This window comes from Rhincodon typus, chromosome 26 (assembly GCF_021869965.1).
Source record: "Rhincodon typus isolate 14 chromosome 26, sRhiTyp1.1, whole genome shotgun sequence".
Classification (NCBI taxonomy): domain Eukaryota; kingdom Metazoa; phylum Chordata; class Chondrichthyes; order Orectolobiformes; family Rhincodontidae; genus Rhincodon; species Rhincodon typus.
In genome coordinates, this window is record NC_063357.1 from 5205761 (window position 1) to 5233100 (window position 27340).

At 40.1% G+C, this 27340-nt stretch overlaps 1 protein-coding gene across 5 annotated transcripts in view; it reads right to left on the minus strand.

The window, feature by feature from the left end:
• med13a (mediator complex subunit 13a) overlaps positions 1 to 27340 on the minus strand; it is a 208567-nt gene that overhangs the window by 122293 nt on the left and 58934 nt on the right. For all 5 annotated transcript variants that reach the window (XM_048612425.1, XM_048612423.1, XM_048612424.1 and 2 more), the window contains 2 exons: positions 21704 to 21788; positions 14895 to 14978 (listed from right to left, as the gene is read on the minus strand). In XM_048612425.1, coding sequence (XP_048468382.1) covers positions 14895 to 14978; positions 21704 to 21788 — 169 coding nt within the window. The remainder of the gene's footprint in view (positions 1 to 14894; positions 14979 to 21703; positions 21789 to 27340) is intronic.

Consider the following 27340-nt stretch of genomic DNA (forward strand, 5'->3'; position numbering starts at 1 on the left):
GTGTGTTAGCTTTTATTGAATGTGTTAGTCAGAATCTGAATGCACTTCAAATACCATCATGGAACTTTTTGAACTCAAGAAAGCAGAAAGGACCTTGATTTATTGACTCGTCAGAAAAACAGCACTTCGATATAGTATACCCTTAGTATTGGTGTCAAAATAGATTGTTGCATCCAGGTTCTAGAATGGAATTAGAGTTCACAACCTTTAGAATCAGAGGGTACAGTGCTACAATCAAAGTCATGACTGACACCTCAACCATTCCAACCAGAAAATACACCAGTCCCTTTGATTCAGTGAACAAATGCAATGATTGATGTGGCATTATGCCAAAATGATCAGGAACAGCCTGGATTTATTCTCTCGTCTGAGTTACCTTGCCTCAGGATCAATTATAATAACTAACCTCCCTATCACTTAATTGGTAGTTGGATGGGGGTATGTGTGAATGTGTAAAAAATAGTGAGAGGGGATGCAAGGAGGCGAGGGTGAGCAAAAGACAGCGAGTGAGAGGGGGCGAGGTGAGTGAGAACAAAATCAAATGATGTTTGCAATATAATGACATGAATGCCTCTGGAATTGCAAGATTTAGCTCCATTAAAAATGCCCCTAATATGAACTCCAAGAGCAAGATTTAAGGATAAGCTTCCATATAAGAATTGGGCAGCTGGCTGATCATTTGAACAGTCAATGCCTATGGAAATATATGGCAGTATGAGTCACTGTCTTTGAAAAAAAGTGGACAATTCAGGAGAAAATGTAATGGGAAAGTACTGGAGTGTTATTTGCAACAGGAATCTTAACCCAAACTTAAATGTACTTGTAAAAAATTCATGACCAGTCTTAAAAAGGTAAATTTAAATACAAGTAGATTGAAGTTTACACAAGTACAGCTGCATTTGATCCTTAAACCTGTACCTGTACTCTCCTGACACTGCACCCATTCCTACCAACCACAAAAGGAATTTGTAGAAGTGCAGCTCTTACCACTTCTATGTGTTGCAACAAATTTTTGGTGGGGTTGGCAGTGAAACAAACAGCAGAGAGAAGAATCCTGCCTTCAGAATTAAAAGATCACCAGCTTTTAGCTCAAGGCAAAACTGCTGCAATGTTAAAATCCCAATTAGGCATTTGGAGGTAAAAGCAGTCCCAGTTTAGTCAGTGGTCTTTTTTTTCAAATCAGGTCAGTTCTGAGTTGCTCAATTAAAGTGTGATCATTCAAACTGTATTCTAAAGGGAACAGTGTAACTATAAAAGAGAAAGGAGCAGTGGGCAGAAGTGGTGACAATCAGTTTGTATTGGAGACAGTTTGAAATTAGATCTGTTAAAGTGCTGGATAAACACAGGCAATCGGAGTAGATTGGTCACATGATAGTCCCCCTAGAATAGTGTGTTCCAGAGGAGGCCGCTGGGAAATAAAATTAGCACTTTCGACCACAGCAGCCCTTCCTCAAGGCCAAAAGTGCATTAATTTTTCTCAGGGAAGGTCTGAACAAGGGAAGCCATAGTAAAAATTCTGTTTTTCAAACACTTGCTAATAAAAGCAATTTGTCAATTACCGTCATGAGGGAATTTGATGAATTGGCACTTTAGTGAATGCAATGTACTCCTCATTTGCATTGCAATCTGCTTCAGGAGGAAATGGTGGACTACAGAAAGAAGATTTCTTGCTACCCAACTGTGAGTGTACAGCAATATGACATGCCTTATTGGCACATTCTGAAATGATGCCAATAAATCGAATGCATCGATTTATGTTTTGCACATTTTTGTTAGGTCAACTAAATTTTCGGTTAGTATAGCAGTAATCTGTGAGCAAATAGTTTTGATCCCTTATTGAGCATGTTTATTAAATTTTTCTCCAGTCAATTTAATTTTTATTTTTCACCACATCTCTTGCTTGCCTTACTATCTGAGTGTAAAGGTGGTGATTTGCTCCTTGGTTATAAACTAAATTTCTGCATTGGATGCAGCTGTACTGTTGGTTGCTGTGAATAAATTTTTACTTAACAATATTGAAGTAATACGAGTGTTCTGAACTCAGATTCTGACCAGACAGGAAACCAGCGGCTAGATAGACCTTTGGGCATGGGAAAGAACAAATGAGCGAGCAAATATGCATTGTACAGCACGTCACATGACCTCAGAAAGGGCTTGCCAATTGGCATAACTACTGCCCTGCTCTGTAAGGAAGATAAAAATAAATGCCAAAAAATCCTAAAAATTAAAAACATGCATCAATGATATAATCCAAATCAGGACAGCCCTGGCATTTGACAGGAACAGTGAACACCACAGAAGGTGCTGGAATATAGTTTTGTATATGTTATGAGCTTGCTGTTCATTCACAAAGTACCTTTGTCCCAGATTTGCTTCTCAAAGAGATGAATTTAATGATGATTTCTTCCAACACTGTTGGATGAGTATTCAGCAAGTTGACCATCTAGGTCACATTGTATCATGTGATGTCAAGCCAAACTTGATTTGAAGATTAACATTTATAATTATTACATTTGAAGTCACTTGTGTCAAAATGGGTGCAGACACTGGCTTTGTGACATGCTCTCTCATTTACAGGGACTAGTTTTTTTTTGCCTCAACTGTTAAGACAACCTCAGAACACAGGTTCAAAACATCAGGATATCCCAAAGGACTTCAAGGCAATTAAGTACATTTGTACGGACTGGTGCAAAGAAAGACATGACAACCAACCGGCACATAATATAAGCTCCCAGAGAGTAGTAAGGGCGTGGAATGCCCTGCCTGCAAAAATAGTTGACTCGCCAACTTTAAGGGCATTTAAATGGTCATTGGATAAACATATGGATGATAATGGAATAGTTTAGGTTAGATGGGCTTCAGATTGGTTTCACAGGTCGGCGCAACATCGAGGGCCGAAGGGCCTGTACTGCGCTGTAATGTTCTATGTTCTATGTTCTAAAACAGCAAAGTCAAAATGGCCAGACTTCTTTTAATTAATAAGTATACTTTTTTATACCACAAAAATATCTATAAGTACATACAAAAGGTTCTCCATACGTTCTGTGCAATCTTTGCACAAAGAAAAAAAAGACAAAAATGACACACTGGAATTTTATCATCCCACAGAGCTACCACACAGTTGCAAAAAAGGCATTTTAATTCATGTAGGAAAAGTATTTACATTACATAGTCCACCTTTGCCTGGTGATTATAGTGGCCTAGGCTTGGGGAATGGGCCAGGCCTACACCACATTCAACTACACCAAGAGGACCCCACATCAGTTACCAAGCTTTTTTTTAAACCCACAATGGAAAGGCAGAGGTGCTGCAATAAGCCCAGTTTCTGCCTCACCTTGGCAATATGCTCCCCCCAAATTTTGGCACACACCCCAGCCACTCGGAACCATAATCCCAGGACATTCAGGTAATCTGTCCTGATGGTGAAGGGGATAAAAGGATCAGTTGGCACAGCTCTCAAAAGACATAGCCTTACTCTTGCCTTAATTTTGGCTCCCAGTTCAAATTGGTGTTGATGCTCGTGAGTCTGTGCACTGACAACGGATCAGAGTAAAAAACAGCCATGTCATTCACGTACAGATAGGCTTTGACCTGCAGGCTTCCACTGCCTCGAATAGTCACCCCACTCAACTCGTATTGTTCTTGATGGATTCAGCAAATGTTTCTACCCAAGACACAAAAAAGGCAAGGAGAATGCGGATGGCCCTGCCGGACTCCAGATGTTGGTGTACAACAGTCAGATCCAACTGCAAATTCCCTCCCCAAATCGATTTTTGAGAGTACGTCCCTCATGTCGGTGTGTGATATCCTGTAAAAGGCCTTCTCCTGGTCTGGGCTGATGTGGGAGGTATCTTCCTTGTCCTGCATCATGTAGGCAATCATATCCCTGAAGAGTGCAAGGCTCCAGAGATCTTCCTGCCTGTTACAGCAGAGGTTTGGTCAGGGTGAATCAGTGATCCCAGAGCAGATTTGACCCTGTCAGCAATGACTTGACAGGATTTTCTAATCCATATTCAACAGCAAGACTGGTCACCAATTTCGAATTTCGTCCCTCTCCTCTGTCCACCCAATTGCACATGCTACCTGCCAAAGGCATACTGTTGTACACCTCCAGCAGGTCATGGCCAATTAAGTCCCACAGAGTTGAATACAACTTGGCTGGTAAGCCATCACTTCTGGGGGTTTTATTCTATTCAAAGGGCCTTGGTCAGGTCATCCAGAGGTAACGGCTGGTCCAGCCTCTCTAGCGTGCTGTCATCTAAGATCTTCATGATAGAGGACAGGAATGACTTGAAGGTCATGCTGTCTGTGGTCTTCGTGTCATACAGTCTGGCATAAAAGGATTTGCTGGTCCTCAAATGTTAACAAAGATGACATTACTGAGCTGTCTTCTTCCTTCCAGCTGCTGATCACAGAGCTCTCCCTGTGCACCTTCTGGAAGAAGAAACACACGCATATCTCATTCTGCTCCGCTGAGTGGACCCTGGACCGGAAGATTATCTTGAACTCCAAGGCAAAGAACAAGGCTTGCTGGCTGGTTACCTCCTGGAGATCCCCCTTGATATTGACCCTCATCGCCTGCATCAGAAGTAAATTCAGCATGCTCTTCCGGGGTTTGGACAGTTCTGTCTACCTCTGTCTTGCCATCTGACCATCTATGAGGCTGAAGAACCTCTTGATGTTCCCCTTGACTGTTTCTCATCAGTATGCTGGAGACTCAGTCAACGAGGGGTTTCACAGTTCTCCAACCCATGTAATCCCTTTTGAATTCCTCAATGTGTTCTGGAATCAACAGATTTACGCTCAGCTTCCACATTCTCTCACCGATCCACTGGTCATCCTGCAGGTGGCAGTCAGCCGGCCAGATCACCAGCATGACGTCGATGGATCTGACCGAGAATGTTCGGGACACAAACAGGAAATCTATCCTTGATTAGATAGATACACCTGGTCGCAGCCAGACGGGTCTACGTTGCGCTCTGTCTGCAGAGTCGCTGAAGACATCGTGCAGCCTGGTGTCTTTACCTATTTCTGTCAGGAATCAGATGTGCATCCAATTTGCTGTCAACCCCTCCAGAGCATCCAGCCACATCAATTATGCAGTTGAGTCACTGGCCAAATTGAGAGGGGTGAGGGGGTGTGGAGGTGGTGCTGGAGCTAGAGATTGTGCAACTGAGGTGAGTGTATGAGCATGTCCTGGACAATAATATACATTCAAAACTTTACATGTCTTTTACTTTTACTGTTGGGTTTCCAATATAATGCCGGCATTTATATAGCACATTTTATGACCACAGCCATTCCTCAAAATACTTCATCAATTAAGTGTGTTTTGAAGTGCTGACACTACTACGATGCAAGAAAAATGGCTGCAAATTTGCATATAGCAAGTTCCTGCAATTGTGATAACAACCAGATAAACTGTCTGAGACTGATTATTTCAGATTTGACCAGCTGCCTTTGGAGTTTCATGTACCAATTTGGATTTGACTTGGTCACAAGAAATTGAAAAGCAAGATGCAAAATACAGACAAGATGAACGCTTGCATAACTGAAACAAAAATATGCCCATAGTAATAAGGAAATTAGTCCCAACAGTTTGCCTACTTTTTTGGTTTGGAAGGGTTTATAAAGGATTAATCTTACTTGAGTTGTTTGAAAACTGCTGTGCTATTCTAGCTAACCAACAATTCACGTTACAGAGCTTTCAGATATAAATCCACTTACTGCAAGACTGTTTGGTTCAACCATTATTAGTCACCTTCAGAACAGCAGGCACAAATTGGAAATCCTGATTTATAAGCCAGGAAAAACAAACAGATTTCATATTCATGCAGGGAAGGCTATCCCAAGTTACCTTGCAAACAAGATCACAATTCAGAACATGGGAGACATGTTACCATGCCTTTGCTGTTCTGCCATAGTATCTGGAGAGGGTTGGGAGGCTCAAAAGGGTAAATGCAGAAAGCTTGTTTCCTCTTGTGGGAAGGGTCAAGGACCAGAGGGCATCATCTCAGAGTAAGGGGTCAACCAACTAAGACAGAGATGAGGAGTATTTTTTCCTCTCGGGGATAGTATGTCTATGGAATTCTTTACTGGAAAGTTAGTAGAATCTTTTCATTCTTTCAAGGCTTATGGAGTAAAGTGGAGTTGAGGATTATCAAATTAGCCATGATCTCACTGAAAGGCAGAGCTAACTCAACGAGCCGAAACGTTTTTACTTGTTCTCCAACATTTTATGGTCTTATATAATTCCTGTAGCTACAAGAACAGGTCAGAAGATAGGAGTTCTGTGGCAAGTAACTCACCACCTGCCTCCCAAATGTCTGTCCACCATCTATATAGCATTCAAAAAACTCACCACCACCCAGGACATAGCAGCTCATTTTATTGGCATCCCATCCACCATCAACATTCATTCCCTTCACCATCAATGCATATCATCATCAAGATGCACTGCAGCAACTCACCCAGGCTCCTTCAACAGTACATTCCAAACCACTGATCTCTACGATCTCCTACGGTCAAGGTCAGCAGATGTATGGAAATATCACCATCTGCAACATCTCCCCAAAGCCACATTTCACCTGACTTGTAACTATATCATCACTCATTCACCGTCACTGAGTCAACATTGCGAACTCACTTTCTAACAACACTGTAGGTTTCTCCACATCCAAAGGGCTGCGGTGGTTCAAAAAAAAAAGCAGCTGACTACTACTTGCTCCTAGGCAGTAAAGGATGGGCAATAAGTGCTTGTACCCTTGTAGATAGGTCCTTTCAGCTGTTAATAGGGTCATAAGACAGTAGGCTCTTCTTTCTTTTTCACATTTCTGACTTCATATTAAACCACAAAGAAATATAGCTTGTGCAATTTTTGCTTTGAAAACAATCCAGCTGGAACAGCAATTTTCTGCCCCAATACAGTTGGTCAGTCTTGCAAAACTTGCATGGAAAGCAGCAACTTAAATTAGGCACAAAAACTTGTATTTGTATATCACCTTTAACATAGTAAAAACATCCCAAGCACTTAAATGCCCAGTATACAAGGTGTACCTTTGTCAATGAGGATCGAAGGACTGTTGTCTGCTCTGTTTCACAGAGGCATGGCTCACCCCCACTACATCTGACTGTGCCTTACAACCCGAGGGCTCCTCCATTTACCAAATGGACCGCTCGGCATCCTCGGGTAAGGCAAGGAGCGGTGAGATTTGCCTCCTAAACCAACACCTTCTAGTGCTCAGACGTGGTGGCCCTAGCAAGTCACTGCTCCCTGGACCTAGAATAGTTAACAGTGAAATGCTGCCCATACGTTCACCTCCGCTGTCCTAACAGCGATCTACTCCCACCCCATGTGCAAGCGAAGAGAGTGCTTCAAAAACTATATAATGCTAAAACAGTTTTGAGGCACAATACCCCAAAAGCCTTGTTCATCGTAGCTGGTGACTTCAATCAGGCCTACCTCAAGAATATGCTGCCAAATTTCCACCAGCACATCTCCTGTCCCATCAGAGGTCTGAACATCCTTGACCATTGCTACACGGCCATAAAAGATGCTGACGACTCCATCCCCCGTCTGCATTTTGGAAAATCAGAGCTCAATGCTATGAGTCTCCTGCCAGCGTAAAAGGAGAAATTAAAGCACAAGGACCCAGTACAGAAAATAGTGCAGCATCTGCTTGAGAAAGCCAACGGTTAATGGATAGAAATTGGGACAAATCATCTTTTCCTTCATCAAAATACATCTCAGCCCAAGCTAACCCCAGCTGATGTCAGCTGAGATGAGGTGTCAAAACTATTACTTTCTGTTCTGTCCTCAGAATCACACCAGTCCACTTGCACACATCAATCTGGCGCCTCATTTAAATTTTTGATTCTTTTACACACTCCAATACACTGAATGCTACTAACTTCAGGAAAACAGCTTACTACAGTTAGTGAGCTTGAATAGAAGAGGAGATACCTTCAAAAAGGAAAGAGTTGTTTAGTAACTAATACAGAGCAGATGTTGAGGAAACCAACATAGTCACCGAGATATACAGCACAGAAACAGACCCTTCATCCAAATCGTCCATGCTGACCGAATATCCTAAATTAATCTAGTCCCATTTGCCAGCATTTGGCCCATATTCCTCTGAACCCTTCCTATTCATATACCCGTCCGGATGCCTTTTAAATATAGTGATCGTACCAGTCTCCACCACTTCTCCTGCCAGCTCATTCCATAAACGCACCACCTTCTGCCTGAAGCAGGTACCCCCCTTAGATTCCTTTCAAATCTTTCCCCTCTCACATCAAACCTATGCCCTATAGTTTTGGCCTCCCCACCCCAGGCAAAGACCTTGTCTATTCACCCTATCCATGACCCTCATGATTTGACGAACCTCTATATGGTCACCCCTCAGCCTCTGACACTCCAGGGAAAATAGCCCCAGCCAATTCAGCCTCTCCCTATAGCTCAAAACCTCCAACCCTAGCAACATCCTTGTAAATCTTTTTAGAACCCTTTCAGGTTTCACAACATTCTTCCTACAACAGGGAGACCAGAATTGCATGCAGTATTCCAATAGTGGCCTAACCAATGTCCTGTACAGCCACAGGATGACACTCCAACTCCTATATTCAATGCACTAATAAATAAAGGCAAGCATACCAAACCCAAACACCTTCTTCACTATCCTGTCTATCTGTGACTCCACTTTCAAAAGAACTATGAACATGCACTCCAAGGTTTCTTTGTTCAGCAAAAGTCCCTAGGACCTTTCCTTTAAGTGTATAAGCCCTGCCCGGATTTGCCTTTCCAAAATGCAGCACCTCACATTTATCTAAACTCCATCTACCACTCCTCAGCCCATCTTTCTTCACTGTCCACTCCTCCTCCAATTTTGGTGTCATCTGCAAACTTACTAATCATACCTTCTTATGTTCACATCCAAATCATTTATACAGATAATGAAAAGCAGTGGACCCAGCACCGATCCTGGTGGCACAGGCCTCCAGTCTGAAAAGCAACACTCCACCACCACCCTCTGTCTACGTTCAAGCAAGTTCTGCATCCAAACAGCTAGTTCTCCCTCTTTTCCACGTGATCTAACCTTGCTAACAAGTCTACCATGGGGAATGTTGTCCAATGCCTTACTGAAGTCCTTATAGATCACGTCCACTGCTCTGTCCTCATCAATCCCCTTTGTTACTTCTTCAAAAAACTCAATCAAGTTAGTGAGACACAATTTCCCACGCACAAAGCCATGTTGACTATCCCTAATCAGTCTTTTCCTTTCCAAATACCTGTAAGTTCTGTCCCTCAGGATTCCCTCCATCAACTTGCCCACCACTAATGTCAGGCTCACCAGTCTATAGCTCCCTGGCTTTTCGTTACCACCTTTCTTAAATAGTGACACTATGTTAGCCAACCTCCAATCTTCCAGCACCTCACCTGTGGCTAGTGATGATACAAATATCTCAGGGAAGGGACAGCAATTACTTCCCTTACTTCCCATTGAGTTCTAGGGTACACTTGATCAAGTCCTAGGGATTTATCCACCTTTATGCGTTTTAAGACATCCAGCACCACCTCCTCTGTAATACGGACATTTTTCAAGAGATCGCTATTTATTTCCCCACATTCTCTATCTTCCACATCCTTCTCCACAGTAAACACTAATGCAAAATACTCATTTAGTATCACCCCCATATCCTGCAGCTCCACATATAGGTGGCCTTGCTGATCTTTAATGGGCCCTATTTTCTCCCTAGTTACCCTTTTATCCTTAAATGGATTTGTAGAATCCCTTTGGATTCTCCTTAACCCTATTTGCCAAAGCTATCTCATATCCCCTTTTTGCCCTCCTGATTTCCCTCCTAAGGGTACTCCTACTGCCTTTATACTCTTCTAAGGAATCACTCAATTTCTGCTAACTATACCTGACATATGCTTCCTTCTTATTCTTGACCAAAACCTCAATTGCTCTAGTCATTCAGTATTCCTTACAGCTCCCAGCCTTGCCCTTCACCCTAACATGAACACAGTGTCTCTGGACTCTCGTTATCTCATTTTTGAAGGTTTCCCTTTTTCAAGCCGTCCCTTTATTTGTGGACATCCGCTCCCAATCAACTTTTGAAAGTTCTTAACAGTATTAGGCAAGATTGGCCCTCCTCCAAATTAGAACTTTAACTTTTACATCCAGTCCATCCTTTTTCATCACTATTTTAAAACTAATACAATTATGGTCACTTCCCCAAAGTGCACCCTAGTGATACCTCAATCACCTGCCCTGCCTTATTTCCCAAGAGTAGGTCAAGTTTTGCACCTTCTCTAGTAGGTAAACAAGAGAGAAAAACACACTTGACCTCATCCTTCCCAATCTGCCAGCCACAGGTGCATTTGTCATGACATTACTCAGTAAAAGCAACCAGCACACAGTCCTTATGGAGACAAAGCCCCGCCTTCACATAGAGAATACCCATCATTATGTTGTATGGCACTATCAATGTGCCACATGGGACAGACTTCAAACAGATCTAGCAACTCAAGACTGGGCATCCATGAGGCACTGTGGGCCATCAACAGCAGCAAAATTTTACTCCAGCACAATCTGTAACCTCATGGCCCTGCATATCCCCCATTCAACCATTACTATCAAGTTAGGGCCACAACCCTGGTTCAATGGAGACTGCAAAAGGGCATGCCAGGAGCAGCACCAGGCATAGGTGAAGCCAAACAGCATAAACAGCAAGCGACAGACAGAGGTAAGCTATCCCAAAACCCATGGATCAGACCTAAGCTCTGCAGTGCTGCCACATCCAGTCGTGAATGCTGATAGACAATTAAACAACTCCCTGGAGGAGGTGGCTCCACAAATATGCCCATCTTTAATGATGGAGGAGCCCAGCACATTAATGCTCAAGATAAGGCTGAAGCTTTTGCACAATCTTCAGCCAGAAGTGCAAAGTGGATGATCCATGTCAGCATCTTCCAGTGGTCCCCAGCAGTACAGATACCAGTATTCAGCCATTTCAATTCATTCCACTTGATATCAAAAAATGACTGGAGACACTGGATACTGCAATAGTACTGAAGACTTGTGCTACAGAACTTGCCGCTGCCCTAGCCAAGCTCTTCCAGTACAGTTACAACACTGGCATCTACCCGACATGTGGAAAGTAGCCTAGGTATGTCCTACACATAAAAAGCAGGTCAAATCCAACCCGGCCAATTATCGCCCCAGTCTACTCTCGATCATCAGTGAAGTGATGAAAGATGACATCACCAGTGCTATCAAGCAGTACCTGCTCAGCGGCAGTTTGGGCTCCACCAGGGCCACTCAGCTCTTGACTAAATTACAACCTAGATTCAAACATGGACCAAAGAGCTGAATTCCAGAGGTGAGGTGAAAGAGTGACAGGCCTTGACATCTAAGCTGCATTTGTCCGAGTGTGGCATCAAGGAGCCCTAGCAAAACTGGAATCAATGGGTATCAGGGACAAACCTAACACATAGGAAGATGGGATAACAAGGTGTAGAGTTGGATGAACACACAGGCCAGGCAGCATCAGAGGAGCAGGGAAGCTGACGTTTCGGGCCTAGACCCTTCTTCAGAAAATCTTCTAGGCCCGAAACATCAGCTTTCCTGCTCCTCTGATGCTGCTTGGCCTGCTGTGTTCATCCAGCTCTACACCTTGTTATCTCAGATTCTCCAGCATCTGCAGTTCCTACTATCTCTGAAACATAGGAAGATGGTCATGGTTGTTGGAGGTCAGTCATCTCAGCTCCAGACGTCTCTGCAGGAGGTCCTCAGGGTAGTGTCCTAGGCCCAAACATCTTCAGCCACTTCAAAGACTTCTCTCCATCATAAGATCAGAAGTGAGGATGTTCACTAATAACTGCACAATGTTCACAACACCACTCACGACTCCGCGGACACTGAAGCAGTCCATGTTCAAATGCTACAAGATCTGGACAATATCCAGGCTTGGGCTCACAAGTGGCAAGTAACATTCATACCACACAAATGCCAGGCTATGACCATCGCCACTAAGAGACAATCTAGCCACCGTCCATGGACATTCAATGGTGTAACCATCACTGAATCCCCACTATCAACATCCTGGGGATTATCAACTAGAAACTTACCTGGACTCACCACAAACCGGTCAGAAGCTAGGAATACTATGGCGAGTAACTCACCTCCTGACTCCCTAAAGCCTGTCAACCGTCTCCAAGGTACAAGTCAGGAGTGTGAAGGAATACTCTCCACTTGCCTGAACGAGTGCAGCTCCAACAACATTCAAAAAGCTTGACACCATCCAGGACAAAGCAGTCTGCTTCGTTGGCACTACATCCACAAGCATCCACTTCCTCCAACACCAATGTTCAGTTGCAGCAGTTGCATCTAAAAGATGCACTACAGAAATTTACCAAAGAACCTTAGACAGCATTTCCAAACCCACAATCACTTCCATGTGGAAGGACAAGTTAAGCAGTTACATACAAGTTCCCCTTTACGTCACTCATCATTCTAACTTGAAAATATACTGCCATTCCTTCTCTGTTGCTGGATCAAAATCCTGGAATTTCCTCCCCAATGGCATTGTGGATCAATCCACAGCTGGCACACTGCAGCGGTTCAAGGCGACAGCTCACTACCACCTTCTCAAGGGCAACAGTGTACAGGCAATAAATGCTGGCCAGCCAATGACACCCACATCCCACAAATGAATTTATTTAAAAAGTATTGTTTCAGACAATAAAAAAAAGTTTAATCATACCTCAGATTTGTTTGATTTTTTAGAATAATTGCATTGCTGGAAAGATTCCATTTTTCCAAGTTGTTTCCAACTTTTGTGAAATGTTACAATGCAGACATGAGAACTAAAATTTTAAAAAGTTGAAACTAAGGCAAGATGGTCTGAATTTCAACTGACCTGGATGACATTTTTACAAGTATATTTGACTGAACAAGAACAGATGCCACAAACCCAAAGATAATGACAACTCCAAATGGAGCACACACAAATACATATAACCACGTATGTCACAACAGAAAGCACTATATCCATTCTATCCCAGTGTAAAGACACATTACGTCATGAAGAATGAATCCTATTCTGTTGGAATTTTGTATAAATCAATTATATTTTAAGGATCTTCAGTCACAATACAGGAAGATTAAAAGACCCTTGAGTGACCACACCCTGTAGTTTTAGTCACAGCCTGTTGGCTAACATGAAATAATTTTGTTTCGGTCTCAAAAGGACAAGGAATCAGAAAATAGCATTTGACCCTGAACCTACAACTGGGAGTAACCCACCCACAGAAGGTACAAGGAAAAGTTGCAAGTGCAATTCATTTTTCATTCCAGCAGGCAATCAATCCTCTATTCATTCCCATCAATTCTCAAGTGATGTCAAAAGCTTTGAAATTTCAGTCCTGAAAGCTTAGTTTTGGAAACATTGTTTATGTTTTATCCGGTACTAGGCACATGCTATGAACCACTATAAACATTGATAGCACCAGTCTTGAAGCTGCACAAAAGTTCTTATCTCAGCAGTGTCCTCTCAGAGTTGCTGCTATTGAAAATGCCCTTGCATACGTCTAGGAAGCAAGTTTTGTCTAAGGTCAACTCTAATGATCATGTCTGAAAGCAGCATGGCATTAAGTAGAAGGCTAAAATCAAACTCTACCAGATTAATGTGCTTGCTACCCTGCTGTATTAAACAGAATCCTGGGTATGCTACAGACGAAAGTTTGGAATGCTTCCAAGAACGTCAAACGTCTAGATTAAAAATTCACTGGCAGGACGAAATCACAAACAAAGAAGTCCTCCATCATGCTTGGCTCAACAGCATGGGAATCGCCCTCCAAAAAAAAAAAACAGAACTTAGATGGTAAATCATATTTCCTACATGGAGATAGCAAGAACTGCAAAGGCTGGAGTCAGAATCAATACAGTGTGAAGCTGGAGGTACACAGTAGGTCAGGCAGCATCAGAGCAGGAAAGTCGACGGTTCGGGTTTACACTCTAAGTCCTGATGAAGGGTGTAAACCCGAAACGTCAAATTTCCTGCTCCTTTGATGCTGCCTGACGCTGCTATGTTCCTCCATTTCCTACATGGTTGATTACAGGCTCCCCAAGCAGACCTTCTATGATAAGCTGGCTCAGGGCAAACACAAAGGTTTGTTTGACTCTTTTTTTTAAACTAACACCTCCATTGCAGACCACCCCCCGAGAACACTACCAGAAGAAGACAAGCAGCATATTTCAAGCACCATCTAAATCAAACTTGCAACATCCAATATGTCCAGAGGAAAGCCAGAGGTGATGGAGCTGCAGAAACTCCTCCAAGTACTAACATGAACTGCCAGTTCTGTGAATAAACATGCTGATGCCACATTGGGTGTCACATGGACAAAAGGAAGATGAAAATATTTCTAGTTTTAACTGTTGAACAAGGAATCTAACACAATTCATACTAAATTTTCAATTAATGGCATTCTGAAAATGTGGGGTTTTTTTCCCTTCTTGGTCGCAAGCTTTGAAATTCCCATGATTCAATAAGTGGTAGAAGATGCTCAACACTTGAAGAAATTGTCTATGTCACCAGGAGAGGAAAACAGCAGTCCATTACAATTCAAGAGGCCAACAATGTTTAGAATGCTTTTGAATTCAAGCAATGAAAAATGCGCGCATTAAACATGCATTTAGGAAATAACTCATTCGGGACTAGCCCGAGACTATCAAAACTACAGAAGTCACAAAAATCAGCAATGTCCAGATTCAAAGAAATAATCTAGAAAAGCATTATGAAATGTAGAAATTTCAGCACAAACCCAAGGACTTCACAGATTTACATAAAACAGAAAGTAGTCCGGCTGCAAGAATCACCATTCTTACCTTTTGTTCACTGGTTTCTCATCTTTTTCATATGGCTTTACAAACCACTTTCCAATTCGCACAAAGTTTCTGTTCAACAAGCACCTTTAAGGAAAAATAGGGAACACAAGGTTGTGGATCAAACAGAATCTGAACTGTAAAATTGGAAAATGTATTCAAGATAATATACACAAAAAACTTTTCTACAAAGGAATAACACAAGAAATTTGATAATGTCAGAGCTCCTGCTCAATCTGTCAATCTTATCGCACAGACATTAACCACAGAAAGGGAGGCCCAAAAACATACTTAATTCAAGTTCTCATTTACTTTCAAGTGGTAATTTCCTTAGAATGATTCAAACATTTCATGGAGAGACCCAAATGTAACAGAAGTTAAAAAAATGTTGCAAAACAAAAACTAATGATTCAGAGTCCATTTGATCATTCTGCTTCAAAATTAAGTCAACTGAGCATGCTATTTTATTGATTTAAAGTGCACAAAATACATTGAAAAGCTGTCACAAATAATATGCAATCACTTTTAATTATTCATTGTTTGTCAGCTTCTCAAAAAACTCAAATTACATCTTAACGAAGATCTACCACAAAAGCTCACCAATACATTATAATAAGTTCAACAGATGGCGTAGAATGACAGCTGCAGAATTAGGGTGGCCAGCGCGTGATCTTGCTCACTTGTTTTAATGATTTTCTCGAACTGTCTGGATTTGTGTTTGTTTGAAAAAAATTGATCAGGGTACTGAGGCAAGATCTTGAATAATTTCAGTTTAAGACAGCATACACTGGGATTGGCTAGAGAATAGGAATCCTAGGTGCCTAGAAGTCTTCTGTCTTTTCAGCAGTTACAGTTTCAAATGAGCTGTAACAAGTGTAGTTTAAAAAAAAAGACAGCATTGCCTCAGAAAATGAACATCTGTGTTTCTCATGATCTTTTTACTACAGAAAAAAAAATCCTATAGATTATATGTTGTTACGCCATGTTAAAACTCTGGACAAGTTGCATAAGAAACAGAGTACACAGCAATTTCCTGAGGGCAAATCCCACTTTTAAAATGCATCATTTGGGCTGCTTATTCATAGCAAAGCACAACGTGCAGAGAGGAAAAATAAAACTTCCTCCAATGGCTTTGTTGGGGGTGGGGGGAGCTAGGAGGAGGAGGAGGAGAGAAGGAGATCATTTCAGGCTATTGGCAGAGGACAAACAAACTGCTTATGAGCAGCGCGAGGTGGAAATAATTGTACAAAATTACTAGAAGACTGACTGAAAATTCACAATTTTTGAAGTTGAATATTTATGGTTGCTTCTAACCACTAGAGCAAATACAACACACAGGACTGATAATTCAGAATATAAATAGAAACATTTAATTTGCAATAGCTTCAAAGTTACAGCATAAGTAGCCAAAATAATTTGAAGCCAGGCCTGGCATTAGTGCAGCGTCTTCATTCTATGCGAAACAGACTTTCCTGCTTAAAAAAATAAATTTAGCTCATCGAACAACCATTAGCTTATTGGTGTATAAACTCTGTCCTCTTCTACATGAGGTAGCACAGCTTGCTATGATATTTTGCTGGTGTTATTCAGATGACTAATCTGAAACTTTTTAGTGGTGTCAGTCACCTTCCAGTTCTTTAACTTAACAACTACGTTCTGTGCATATGCAAACAGGAGCAGACTGTTCAACTGAGAACCACTGGAAGAGAATACAATCCCATCCTTTCTTCATCTACTGCCCACATTCTTACCAGCAGGATTCATTGATAACTGTAAACTATAAAACCTTCGCTGCTAGCAAAAGGTAGCATGGAAATGAAGTAGAAGAAGCAGGAAAAGCTACAGACAAACACAACAACAACAAAAACAAAGTTGCTGGAAAAGCTTGGCAGGTCTGGCAGCATCTGTGGAGGAAAAACAGAGTTAACGTTTCAGGTCTGGTGACCCTTCCAGTTTTTTCCTCCATTGATGCTGCCAGTCCTGCTGAGCTTTTCCAGCAACTTTGTTTTTGTTCCTGACTCTCAGCATCCGCAATTCTTTCGGTTTTTATAAAGCTACAGACAAATATGGAATTCCACTGGAAAAAAAAGTTACACAGGGAAAAACAAATATAATCAACGCTGGTGTGGCTTTTATATTAGGTCATGGAGAAGATTAAAAACTTACTACAAATATCACAGCTGCAAACAGCTGTTCAAAAAAAAGTATAAACCTGGCACAGAATTGTATTTAGCAGTAGAGGAAGCAAGTGAAAAAAGTTTGTACTTGACACAAACACAGAAAATGCTGGAAAAACTCAGCAGATCTGACAGCAATTCAGAAAGAAACTCTCACTTTTGGATTTCCAGAATCTGCAGTTTTTGCCTTTATTTGTATTTGATGCAAAAAGGTTAAACCAGTGAGACCCAGGGATTGGATGCAAGAGAATCAGAGCTTTTATTTTCCTTCAAGTTGTCTAATAGAATACTGAGAGTGAAGGCCATGGCCATGAATTTAAGAAAAGAAACCACAGGATAATCACTTTCTCCCCAGTGAAGAGTCTCCTCAACAAAATCCCTCTTCAAGATGCTAGGAACAATTATTCCCATCACCAACCTGGGAAACATACCTGTACCAAAGCAGCTAAGCACAAACTCTAAAGGATTCAAGACTTTACTCAGCAGCCATCATCCCAACAGTTAATCTACGAAAACGAAATAGGCCACCCACATACTGACTCACACTGCTCATTTATATCTTACGGTAAGCCAAAGCAGGAAGAAAATCTCAAAGACAAGCTCTTCACAACAAAAAAAGTTTGGTGCAAGAGATATGGACACTGTTGCTTGCAGGTAATTTTATGTATGTACTAAAAACTGTGCGACAACCATATTGGTAATTATTATGAAAGCTATTAAAAACGTATGCCTCCATTACAAGCAGATCTTCAATCCACATGAACACATTCCAGTATATCTGCCAAGAAAGTAAAAATTATTGAATGATGCATGTGGAATGCATTGCCAATTTTTCCTTAAAATTTCCAGGATGGATTTTTGTCAATGTACTAGAATTAAGACTCTAGAGGGCTAAAGGTGCTTCAGTACTTTCATTAGAAGACCAACAACCTCCACTGCATACACACAAATAGATAAAAGTACACTCAGCTATACTAACCCCCAGCCAAAGAACAAATGCTTAAGCCATGAATAGGTCAGGAAGTAATCATGAACTTCAGGAGGGAGAGACAAGCATATCTATGTTCATTATTGGAAATATTTGGCCAACACACATTAAGAGATATTAACATTTAGATGCACACGTCCTTCCTCCAAACTGACAAAGAGTCATATACCTAAAACATCAGCAAGGGTTTTCTATATAGATAAGTGGATTTCACGTTTTTTCAGCATTTTGTGTTTGTTTTTGCTTCAGATTACTAGCACTTGCAAATCTTCCCATTCCTGGTTGAGCAAAAGAAAATTCTGACATTTAAAACTTTTGTTCAGATGGCTTGGTTTATTAAGGCTTGAGGTTAATCTCTATTCTATGAGTTGTAACATCTAGCTCTCCTTTTGAAAACTGTCCCAATTACTGCCAGAACATTATTCTTTTAAAGTAATGTTTATTACTGGAAATTTGGATTGAAACAGCAGCATCTCAGCTTTCTGACGACCAATCTCTCAACTCCAGAAAGCAGATTTAAAATCAGAAATCTAGAAAACGGACATCCCATAGCTTATTTGTGTATAAAACACTATCAGAAGGGACATAAAAGCCTCAATTCTTAACTGGATTGAAGAAAGTTTTAAAATCTACAATGTGCTACAAGTGAAGAACCATCAGACAAGACATGCAAACAACACAATGCATATAATGCAATATCACAGATGGCTGAATATTATCTTCACAATTCCTGATCACACACAAGGAGACATCCAAAAACAGGAAACAGTACAAACAGAGCTATGGAGGCCGATACTCCTCATGTCAGAAGTTATGACAAAGATTTGGGTTTTCTCAGCCTGGAAAGAAGAGCCAAAATATGACCTCATTGCAGCATATAATAGAATAAACCATATGTAAATGGTAAATTGAGTATAATCTGAAAATAATATGTACAAACAGGTGGTTCAAAATGACATTAAAATTGGCAAACTGCAAAATTTACTTCTGATTTCATACGAAAACTAATTTAAAATTGGCATTGGCTTACAGTTACTGAAATTATTTTACAGAAGAAATGGATACTGCAGTAGGGACAATATGGGCCCTTTCCAATTTCAAAATAGGTATGAATGTGAAAGACCATTCAGCTATAAAGTTGCATCATTAGTAATCATGAATTGTAATTATGTACCATATGTATCTTAGGTATGATTCAACTAAATTAGTCAGGTGGTTTAATATGTTTATAGGATGACCATGTCTGGGCTACATGTAGAATGCCAACTTATCAGTCATCATTGATTATAGGCCAGAAAGACTAGATTCTGGAAAATTTCTTTTGGCCCAAGCCTGAATTTTGACTTAAATTGAACATAATTAAATATAGCTGACACTCAAATTGCACCCATGTTTCCCAATTACCAAATTGGTGTCTTGAAGAGTTTTATATATGCATCATAAAACGAAGTAAAAATGAAAAAGTAGAAAATGCTACTGTTTGTATGCACAATCCTCTCTCACCAGCTTACCAATGTTCCTATGTTCAAGTGTTAATTATGAGAGATAAGGAACAATCAGTTAGCAAAAGAGCATTATAAAATACATAGATGCCCTAGCTTTCAATTAGGACACTCCTAGCCTTTAACTATACCGAAAAGTGGCATCAAGTTAAACAGGTAAAACTCCACTCCAGGAGAGAAAAATAAAATTTAGCAAAGAAATTTCTAACTTATAAAATAATGCATGCGTCTCATTAAGGATCCAATTTATAGAATCTATGTATGAATAGATGGGGAGTGAAAAAGGGTTTTAAGGTAAATTGTGTGTTCTATCCATACAACAGGATACAATGCAAAATGGCGTTTTAGCTGAGAATACGCAAATATCAGACGAGCTATCAATATTTAAAGTTACTAAAGCAAAAAGACCGAATGCTAAGTTTCCAAGAATACGGAAGGATACAAGAGTGGAAACTGCAGAGGCACTGGGAATAACTTTTCAGTCTTCCCTGGACTCAAGTGGTGTCTAAGGACTGCAGAACAACAAACATTGCACCCAGTTCAAAAAAAAGTTAAAAGGTAAGGTAAGCCAACATGGATATTGCTTAAAAATACCCATTTTATCATCTTCCACTCATCAAAACAATTCATAATAGCAATTCAAAGGGATAACAAGGTGTAGAGCTGGATGAACACAGCAGGCCAAGCAGCATCAGAGGAGCAGGAAAGCTGACGTTTCGGGCCTAGATCCTTCTTCAGAAATTCAAAAGGATGTGCATGTTACAGCTAGGCCAGTATTTATTGCCACAAGGACAGTTAACAGTCAACTACAGTGCTATGGATCAGGAGTCATATGCAGGCAAGGCGGTAAATTTTCTTCCCTAAAAGATATTAGTAAACAAATAGGAGACCAGATCTTTTAATTGAATTCAAATTTCACCACCTGTCATGATGGAATTCAAGCTCATCCAGAACATTAGCTTGGAGTTCTGAATTACTGGTCCAGTAACATTACTACTATGCCAACACCTTCCCCACGAGAATGTTTCCAAAGTTGAACATCTTCATTAATAACAACAGTTTGCAGAAGTTGGGACCGTTTTCCTCAGAGAGGAAGCAGCAAAGGAGCAGTGCTTCAAAAGTTTGAGATTTTAAATAAACCTGTTGGAGTACAACCTGGTGTCGTGCGACTTTTGACTTCCTCAGGGAGGGGGCTGCTGAAAGGAGGTCTGATAGAAGTTTTCAAAACAATGACAGGTTTGCAGATTAAATAAGGAGAAACATTTCCCACTCTGAAGATTGGGTACCTGAAGGCAAAGATTTTAAAAATTTTGCAGAAGCAGCAAATGCAAGATGAGGGAAAAAAACTCTCACATAGCGAATGGAATGCATTGCCTGGAAGTGTGGTAGTAGCAGATTCAAATTGAGGTATTCGAGGGGGCATTTGATGATCATTTAAATAGAAGCAATGCACAAGATTACAGGGAAGAACACGGCATTAACACAAAGTCAAAATGCACAGAAAGCCAGCAGAGATACAATGGGCCCAACGGTTTTCTTCTACAGTGAAACTATTCTGTGACTCTATGATGCATGCGACTCAAGCACTGTGGTGAACTGCAATACGTCTTTCTGCAACCTGAACATCCATCCATCTGCTATTACTCAAATTAACTCGAAAGTAGAGTCTAAAACACAACTGCTCATAACTTTACACATTTTGTGAAGTTCACTCAGAGACAAAACAAATTATTGGTACTGGCAGGAGAAGACCAATTGAACTCTTCTGGTTAAACAGACACATTGCAAGAGATTGCAAGTGCAACAGATTTTTCTCTGCATCTATTCAAGATTATAACTATATTAACAGTAACACCAAATTATTGAGTTAAAAGCATTGGTTCAGAAGAGAATTGAGAAAAACATCACATTTTCAAAAGAAACGTGAACCTTTCAATGCCATCACCAACCCAATTTTCTACTCAAAATACTTATCAGTCAATCAAGATGACTGGCTATCAAAGCAGAAAAGTTTTGGTACATAATTTTGAGTGGCTTTATCAGAAATGAGTTTAAAATTATAGACAGTAGACTATGTCAATAATAGGCATGACAAGCTAACTCCACTGCATATGCAATATCTGTAAGATATTATACAGCACATACCTTTCCAGTAAGTTGTGAATGGCCTTAAAAAGCAGTGTGCGGCACTCATATGACAGTCCCTGCTCCCATAATCCCTCTTCTTCCACTGAAAAATGAAATGACAATTAAAAAGTTAAACTTCTTGACAAAACAATTTTTTCAAAATCCAATGACAACTTGCAATTCGTCAGAAGAAAATGTTAATCACTGTCATTCCAGCTGCTGCTCCCCCATTACTCCACTTCACAAGACAACTGAAATTAGTGGGTTCTGAACTATGACGCGCAATCTCACACAACTTAATCCCATTTACACTTGTATTTCTTGCTTACAATTTCGTCCTGTTAAATTTTTCTACATTTGAATTAAGCATTAATTTTTAGCATTAGTGAGTTGAACCTACGCTAGTAAACCAAGATCTCTCAAAATTAACTGAAGCTAAGTAAAAATTAATACAAATGTGTAACTGAACTCCATAATCAATGTAGATATGAACGGTTCAGTAAACAGCACTGCTGCCTCGGAGCCAGAGATCCCAAGTTCAAGTCCCACTTCAGGACATACTGACCAATATGAAACCTAGCCAACTAGTGCATGCAAGCCAGCATTCAGTCTGGATAAATGTGGAGGATAGTGGCAGGACAGCACACGGCTATAAAACACTCAATCCATAAATTATGGTTGATAAACAAGGTGAACAACTAACACTATAGCCCCATGTAACTTGGGAAAAGCCAAAAGAGGAACCAAGAATTCTAGAACAAAAACAGAAGTTACTGGAAAGGCAACAGCAGGTCTGGCAGCATCTGTGAAGAAAAATCAGAGTTTGTGTTTCGGGTCTGGTGACCGTTCCTCAGAATCAACATTTTCCTAGCTGCCATCAGTTCTGAGGAAGGGTCACCAAACCCAAAACATTAACTCTGATTTTTCTTCACAGATGCTGCCAAACCCGCTATGCTTTTCCAGCAACTTCTGCTTTTGTTTCTGATTTACAGCATCCACAGTTCTTTTGGTTTTTATTTAACCAAAAATTCTATGTAGCCATGTGACCCCCAAACTCAAAATTGGCCATCCCTGACTTAAACAGTTCTCATGCTGATATAGGTAAGTTACAGGAATTACGTACCAATATAATCATTAAAACAAAACCCATCTTAACTTTAACAAGGTATCCATTCAATGAATAAACCACTGCAGGGATTCCAAGGGTTGCTTCATAATTGTTACTCTTTTGATACATGGCTTAGATGTAACACAGTAAAATGATGTTGCAGTATCCTAGCTACGTCTGACAGGTCACTGCAGATTTACTTTTCCATCTATCTTCCATTCCCAAGTTTCCATCCTTCTCCTTTATCTAAAAATGCAGAGTAGAACTGTAGAATTGTATACCCAACCTCTGTGTCAAGTGCTTCTGTCACTATCTTTTCTCCAGCTGTTTGGCCTGTCTCCAATGACAAGCCCAAGGGGCTGGTTTCCCTTTGGCAGCTTTCCTAGGTTTTGCTGTAAAAAGCAAAATTCATATATGTGATCACTATGCTAACACAGAGATCTTCTCAGGCTTGCCGCTGAAGGGATATTCCACCAAACAAAGCTTGTTTTGAGTTACAGATGTCACTCATAACAATATACCGAATGAATAAAACTAGTTAGCATTTAGAAATTTTAAAAAAGCCAAAAAGGAGCTTCATATATATCATGCTTGAAAAACTTCAGTGTTTTTTTTGAAGAGATAACAAAGGTGATGAACTAAGGTAAGTCAACGGATGTTGTTTATAGTGGAATTCCTGAAGGCTTCTGATAAAGTCCCACACAAGGGCCTGGTAGCTAAGGAGGAAGCCCACAGAACTGAGGGCAATTATTGACATGGATAAGAAATTGACTGAGTAGTAGGGAACAGTTTTGGTATAATGGGTAAGTATTCAAATTGGCAGGACACAATTGTATTGCCCTGCAGGTATCGGCCTTGGAGCCTCAACTATTCACAATATTCATTAACAACTTGGATAATAGCATTAAAAAAAAGACAAGTATCACATTTGCTGATGACACAAAACTGGACAGCACTGTAGACAGTGTTGACAACAGCATAAAATTACAACAGGATACTGATAGATTAGGCTTATGGGCAAAGCTGTGGCAGATGAATTTTAATATAAACAAGTGTGAGATTATCCATTTCATAGATCATTTTTTAAGAAGGCACAAAGTTAAATATAGTGGATATCCAACAAGACTCGAGGGTTCAGGTGCATAGCTCTAAAATGCCACAAACAGGTGCACAAAATAGTCAAGATGGCTAATGGAATGCTGGCTTTCATATCTAAAGGGATGGCATGGGGCATGTAGATGTTATGCTGCAGTTATGGAAGACTCTGGTTATACCCCATTTGGAGTACTGTGAGCAGATCTGGGCACCAGGCTTTAGGTGCGTTAGCCCTAGAAAGAGTTCAACGCAGGTTTAAAAGAATGCTACCTGGACTTCATGAGTTAAGTTTGGAGAAAGTTTGGACAAATTAGACCTTCATTCTCTAGAATTTACAAGGTTATGGGGTGATCTAACCGAGGTCTTCAGAATATTAACAGAGAAAGACTGGGTACATAAAGAAACTATTCCTATTGGTTGAAGATTCTAGAACCAGGAGGCATAGTCTAAGTATTAGGACCAGGCCATTCAAGAGATGTTAGAAAGTACTTCTACTTACACAGTAGTGGGAGTTTGGAACACTCTTACTCAAACGGCAATGTTCGTTCAATTGGTAAACTGAAATCAGGGATCGACAAGTTATTTTACTAAGCAAGGGTATCAAGGGATATACACATACAAGAATTGGATATGGAGTTAGGCCACAGATCAATCATGATTTTACTGAATGGCATAGAAGGCTCGAGTATCTGAATGGCCTGTTCCTATGCTCCTAAAATTAACAAAATAAGGAATATCTATACTGTTTGATATTGTACAAGATGAATTAAAAGACAATTTAGCACAAACCACAAGGGAAGCACAGCTCAAGCACAGGAAGCATCCAACTCATAAGTAGAAGGTCACAAGCTTATCCCAAGACTTGCTGTCATTGCAATCTGTTTGCACAGCTGAAGAATTTTGTCAGGCTAACAAATTATTTAAGCAAAACTGTGTTCCTTTTCAAAAAGAGAGCAAATTATTTCTAAAAAGGAATTCTTACTATTCAAGTATAAGAGAATAACTTACATTGATAACAGGTATTTAAATCAACATTCACTAATCCAACACAGTTTTCCTACTTCACAGTTTTCACAATTTGCTGGGTCAGTGAACAAAGGCAAGAAAGGTATCAATTTAATAAGAATGTGAAGAACACCTATAATGAAAATATCTCCAATGCAATAAAAAAAATACATACTGCTGTGTATCAGATTAGGCTTTCACGTAAGTCACACTGTTTTTACACGACTCAATATAATCAGCCATATAAATATTTTAAAAATTATCAATGTAAAATGTAAAAAGTCACTGCACTGCATAAATGCAAGTTTGGCAGTAAGCCTCTAGTAAAATTAATGGAGTAATTTTGTTGCAGGTAAAGTTTGTGAATAACGAAGTCACATTAATCAACTGAATTTTTATCTCATGACCCATGATAAATAGTGCTTTTAATTACAGGATACCAATTAAAAAAAGAAGATCAACATCCAGCAAGATGAAAAGTTTTGGATGAGAATACAGAAGGCATGGTTAGTAACTTCACAGATGGCATCAAAATTGATGGTATAGTGGACAGAGAAGGCGGCTAAGATTACAAAGAAATCTTGATCAACTGGGTCAGTAGACTGAGGGGTAGCCGGTGAAGTTTAATTTGGATAAATTTGCTAAGGCCTCTTCTGGACGATTGTGTGCAGTTCTAGTCACCCTTCTACAGGAATGATATTACTTAAACTGGAGGGGATTCAGAAAAGATTTACCAGAATGTTGCCAGGAAGGGAGGGTTTGAGTTGTAAAAATAGGCTGGATAGATTAGGTCTTTTTTCACTGAAGCATAGGAGGTTGAGAGGTGATCTTAAAGAAGTTTATAAAATCATGAGGGGCATAAATTTATTGATTTATTGTTGTCACATGCACTAAGGTAGACTGAAAAATGTTGTTTTGCGTACTATACAGGCAGATTATATGATACAAAGTGCATCAAGATAGCAGGAGAGAGCAGAATACAGTTACAAACACAGAAGGCACACAGAGATCAGAATTAACACTTGAGATGTCCATTCAAAAGTCTGATAATATCAGGGAAAAAGCTGTTCCTGAATCTATGATTTATACAAGGTGAATAGGAAGGGTCTTTTCCCTAGGGGTTGGGGGCAGAGGGGGAGTTCAAAATTAGGGGCCACATTTTTAAGCTGAGAGAAGAAAGTTTTAAGAAGGACACAAGGGGCAACTTTTCTTTTTAAACACAGTCGTTCGTGTGTGGAATGAACTGCCAGAGGAAATGGTGGATGCAGGTACATTACAACATTTAAGAAAGATTTGGCCAAATGCAGGCACGTGGGACTAGTTTAGTCTGGGAACATGGCCGGCATAGACATTGAACTGAAGTATCTGTTTCCATGCTGTACAACTCTATGACTAGAGTAATACAAATCTGCTACTCAGTTCAATTTAATGCTATTCTTTGTGATCAGTTAACATATTTGTGTGCAAATGTACAGAATATGTAAAAAGTACCACTATAAATAAAACTGTCAAGGAGAACACTTAATTCTGCAAGCAATTCTCCCTAATAAATGAAATGGTTTTTACAAATATCACTGCCAATGTGAAGGCGATCACGCAAAGCAATTACCTGCACTTAAATGTTTAATCAGACATTTCAAAAGCAATGAGGAAGGTGTGGCTCACTTGCAAGCAGTAAAAAGAAAGTGCTGCACTTCAAGAATTCAAGCATTAGAGGGGGTGGGATCAGTCTGTAATGAGTTTTCACACTCTTGTCAGGCCTTGAAAAAGCGGAGCAGTGCACAACGGAAAACTGAGGCTGGATGAACATTAACTCAAGTGGACTTCAACAAGGCAATAAACATTTCGACAATCCAAGGTCAAGTGTATTTACGTTATACATATATATTAATATCAATGTGAATTTCAAGTTTTACCTGAATGTGCGTTGGCAGTACAACTTTGTGAACAATAGTTCATACGAAGTGCCAGGTTACTAATGTGACACATTGTTCAAGCTTAAACAAGTTAGCCCAATTAAAGCTGCAGAATTGAAAATTAATGCAATTTTATTCTCCCTTGTTGAAATGGAATACAATTGCCTAATGACAAAATTATTCAATTTGGAATAATTAATGGCATAAAATTATGCCATTACTGTACTATCATTTGCAAGATCTTAGAAAACTGTCACAACTTGCTTAGCTTTTCATGGAACTGCTCATTCTATGCGCTACTGAAAATATAATAATTGAGAAAATCACTCTCATTGGGCTATTTCATAGTTGGAAAACACCAAGCACTGCATAAAATTAAGGGTATCCAGTGAACCAAGTAAAGGGGTTTTGAAAGATTTTGACATTCATTGCAAACTCACTTGTATTCCTCTTTCAGTGTTGCTGAGGTGCATGCCATTCAATAACAGGTTTATTGGCAGCATTCCAAATTAGCAACAGTAAAATATTCTA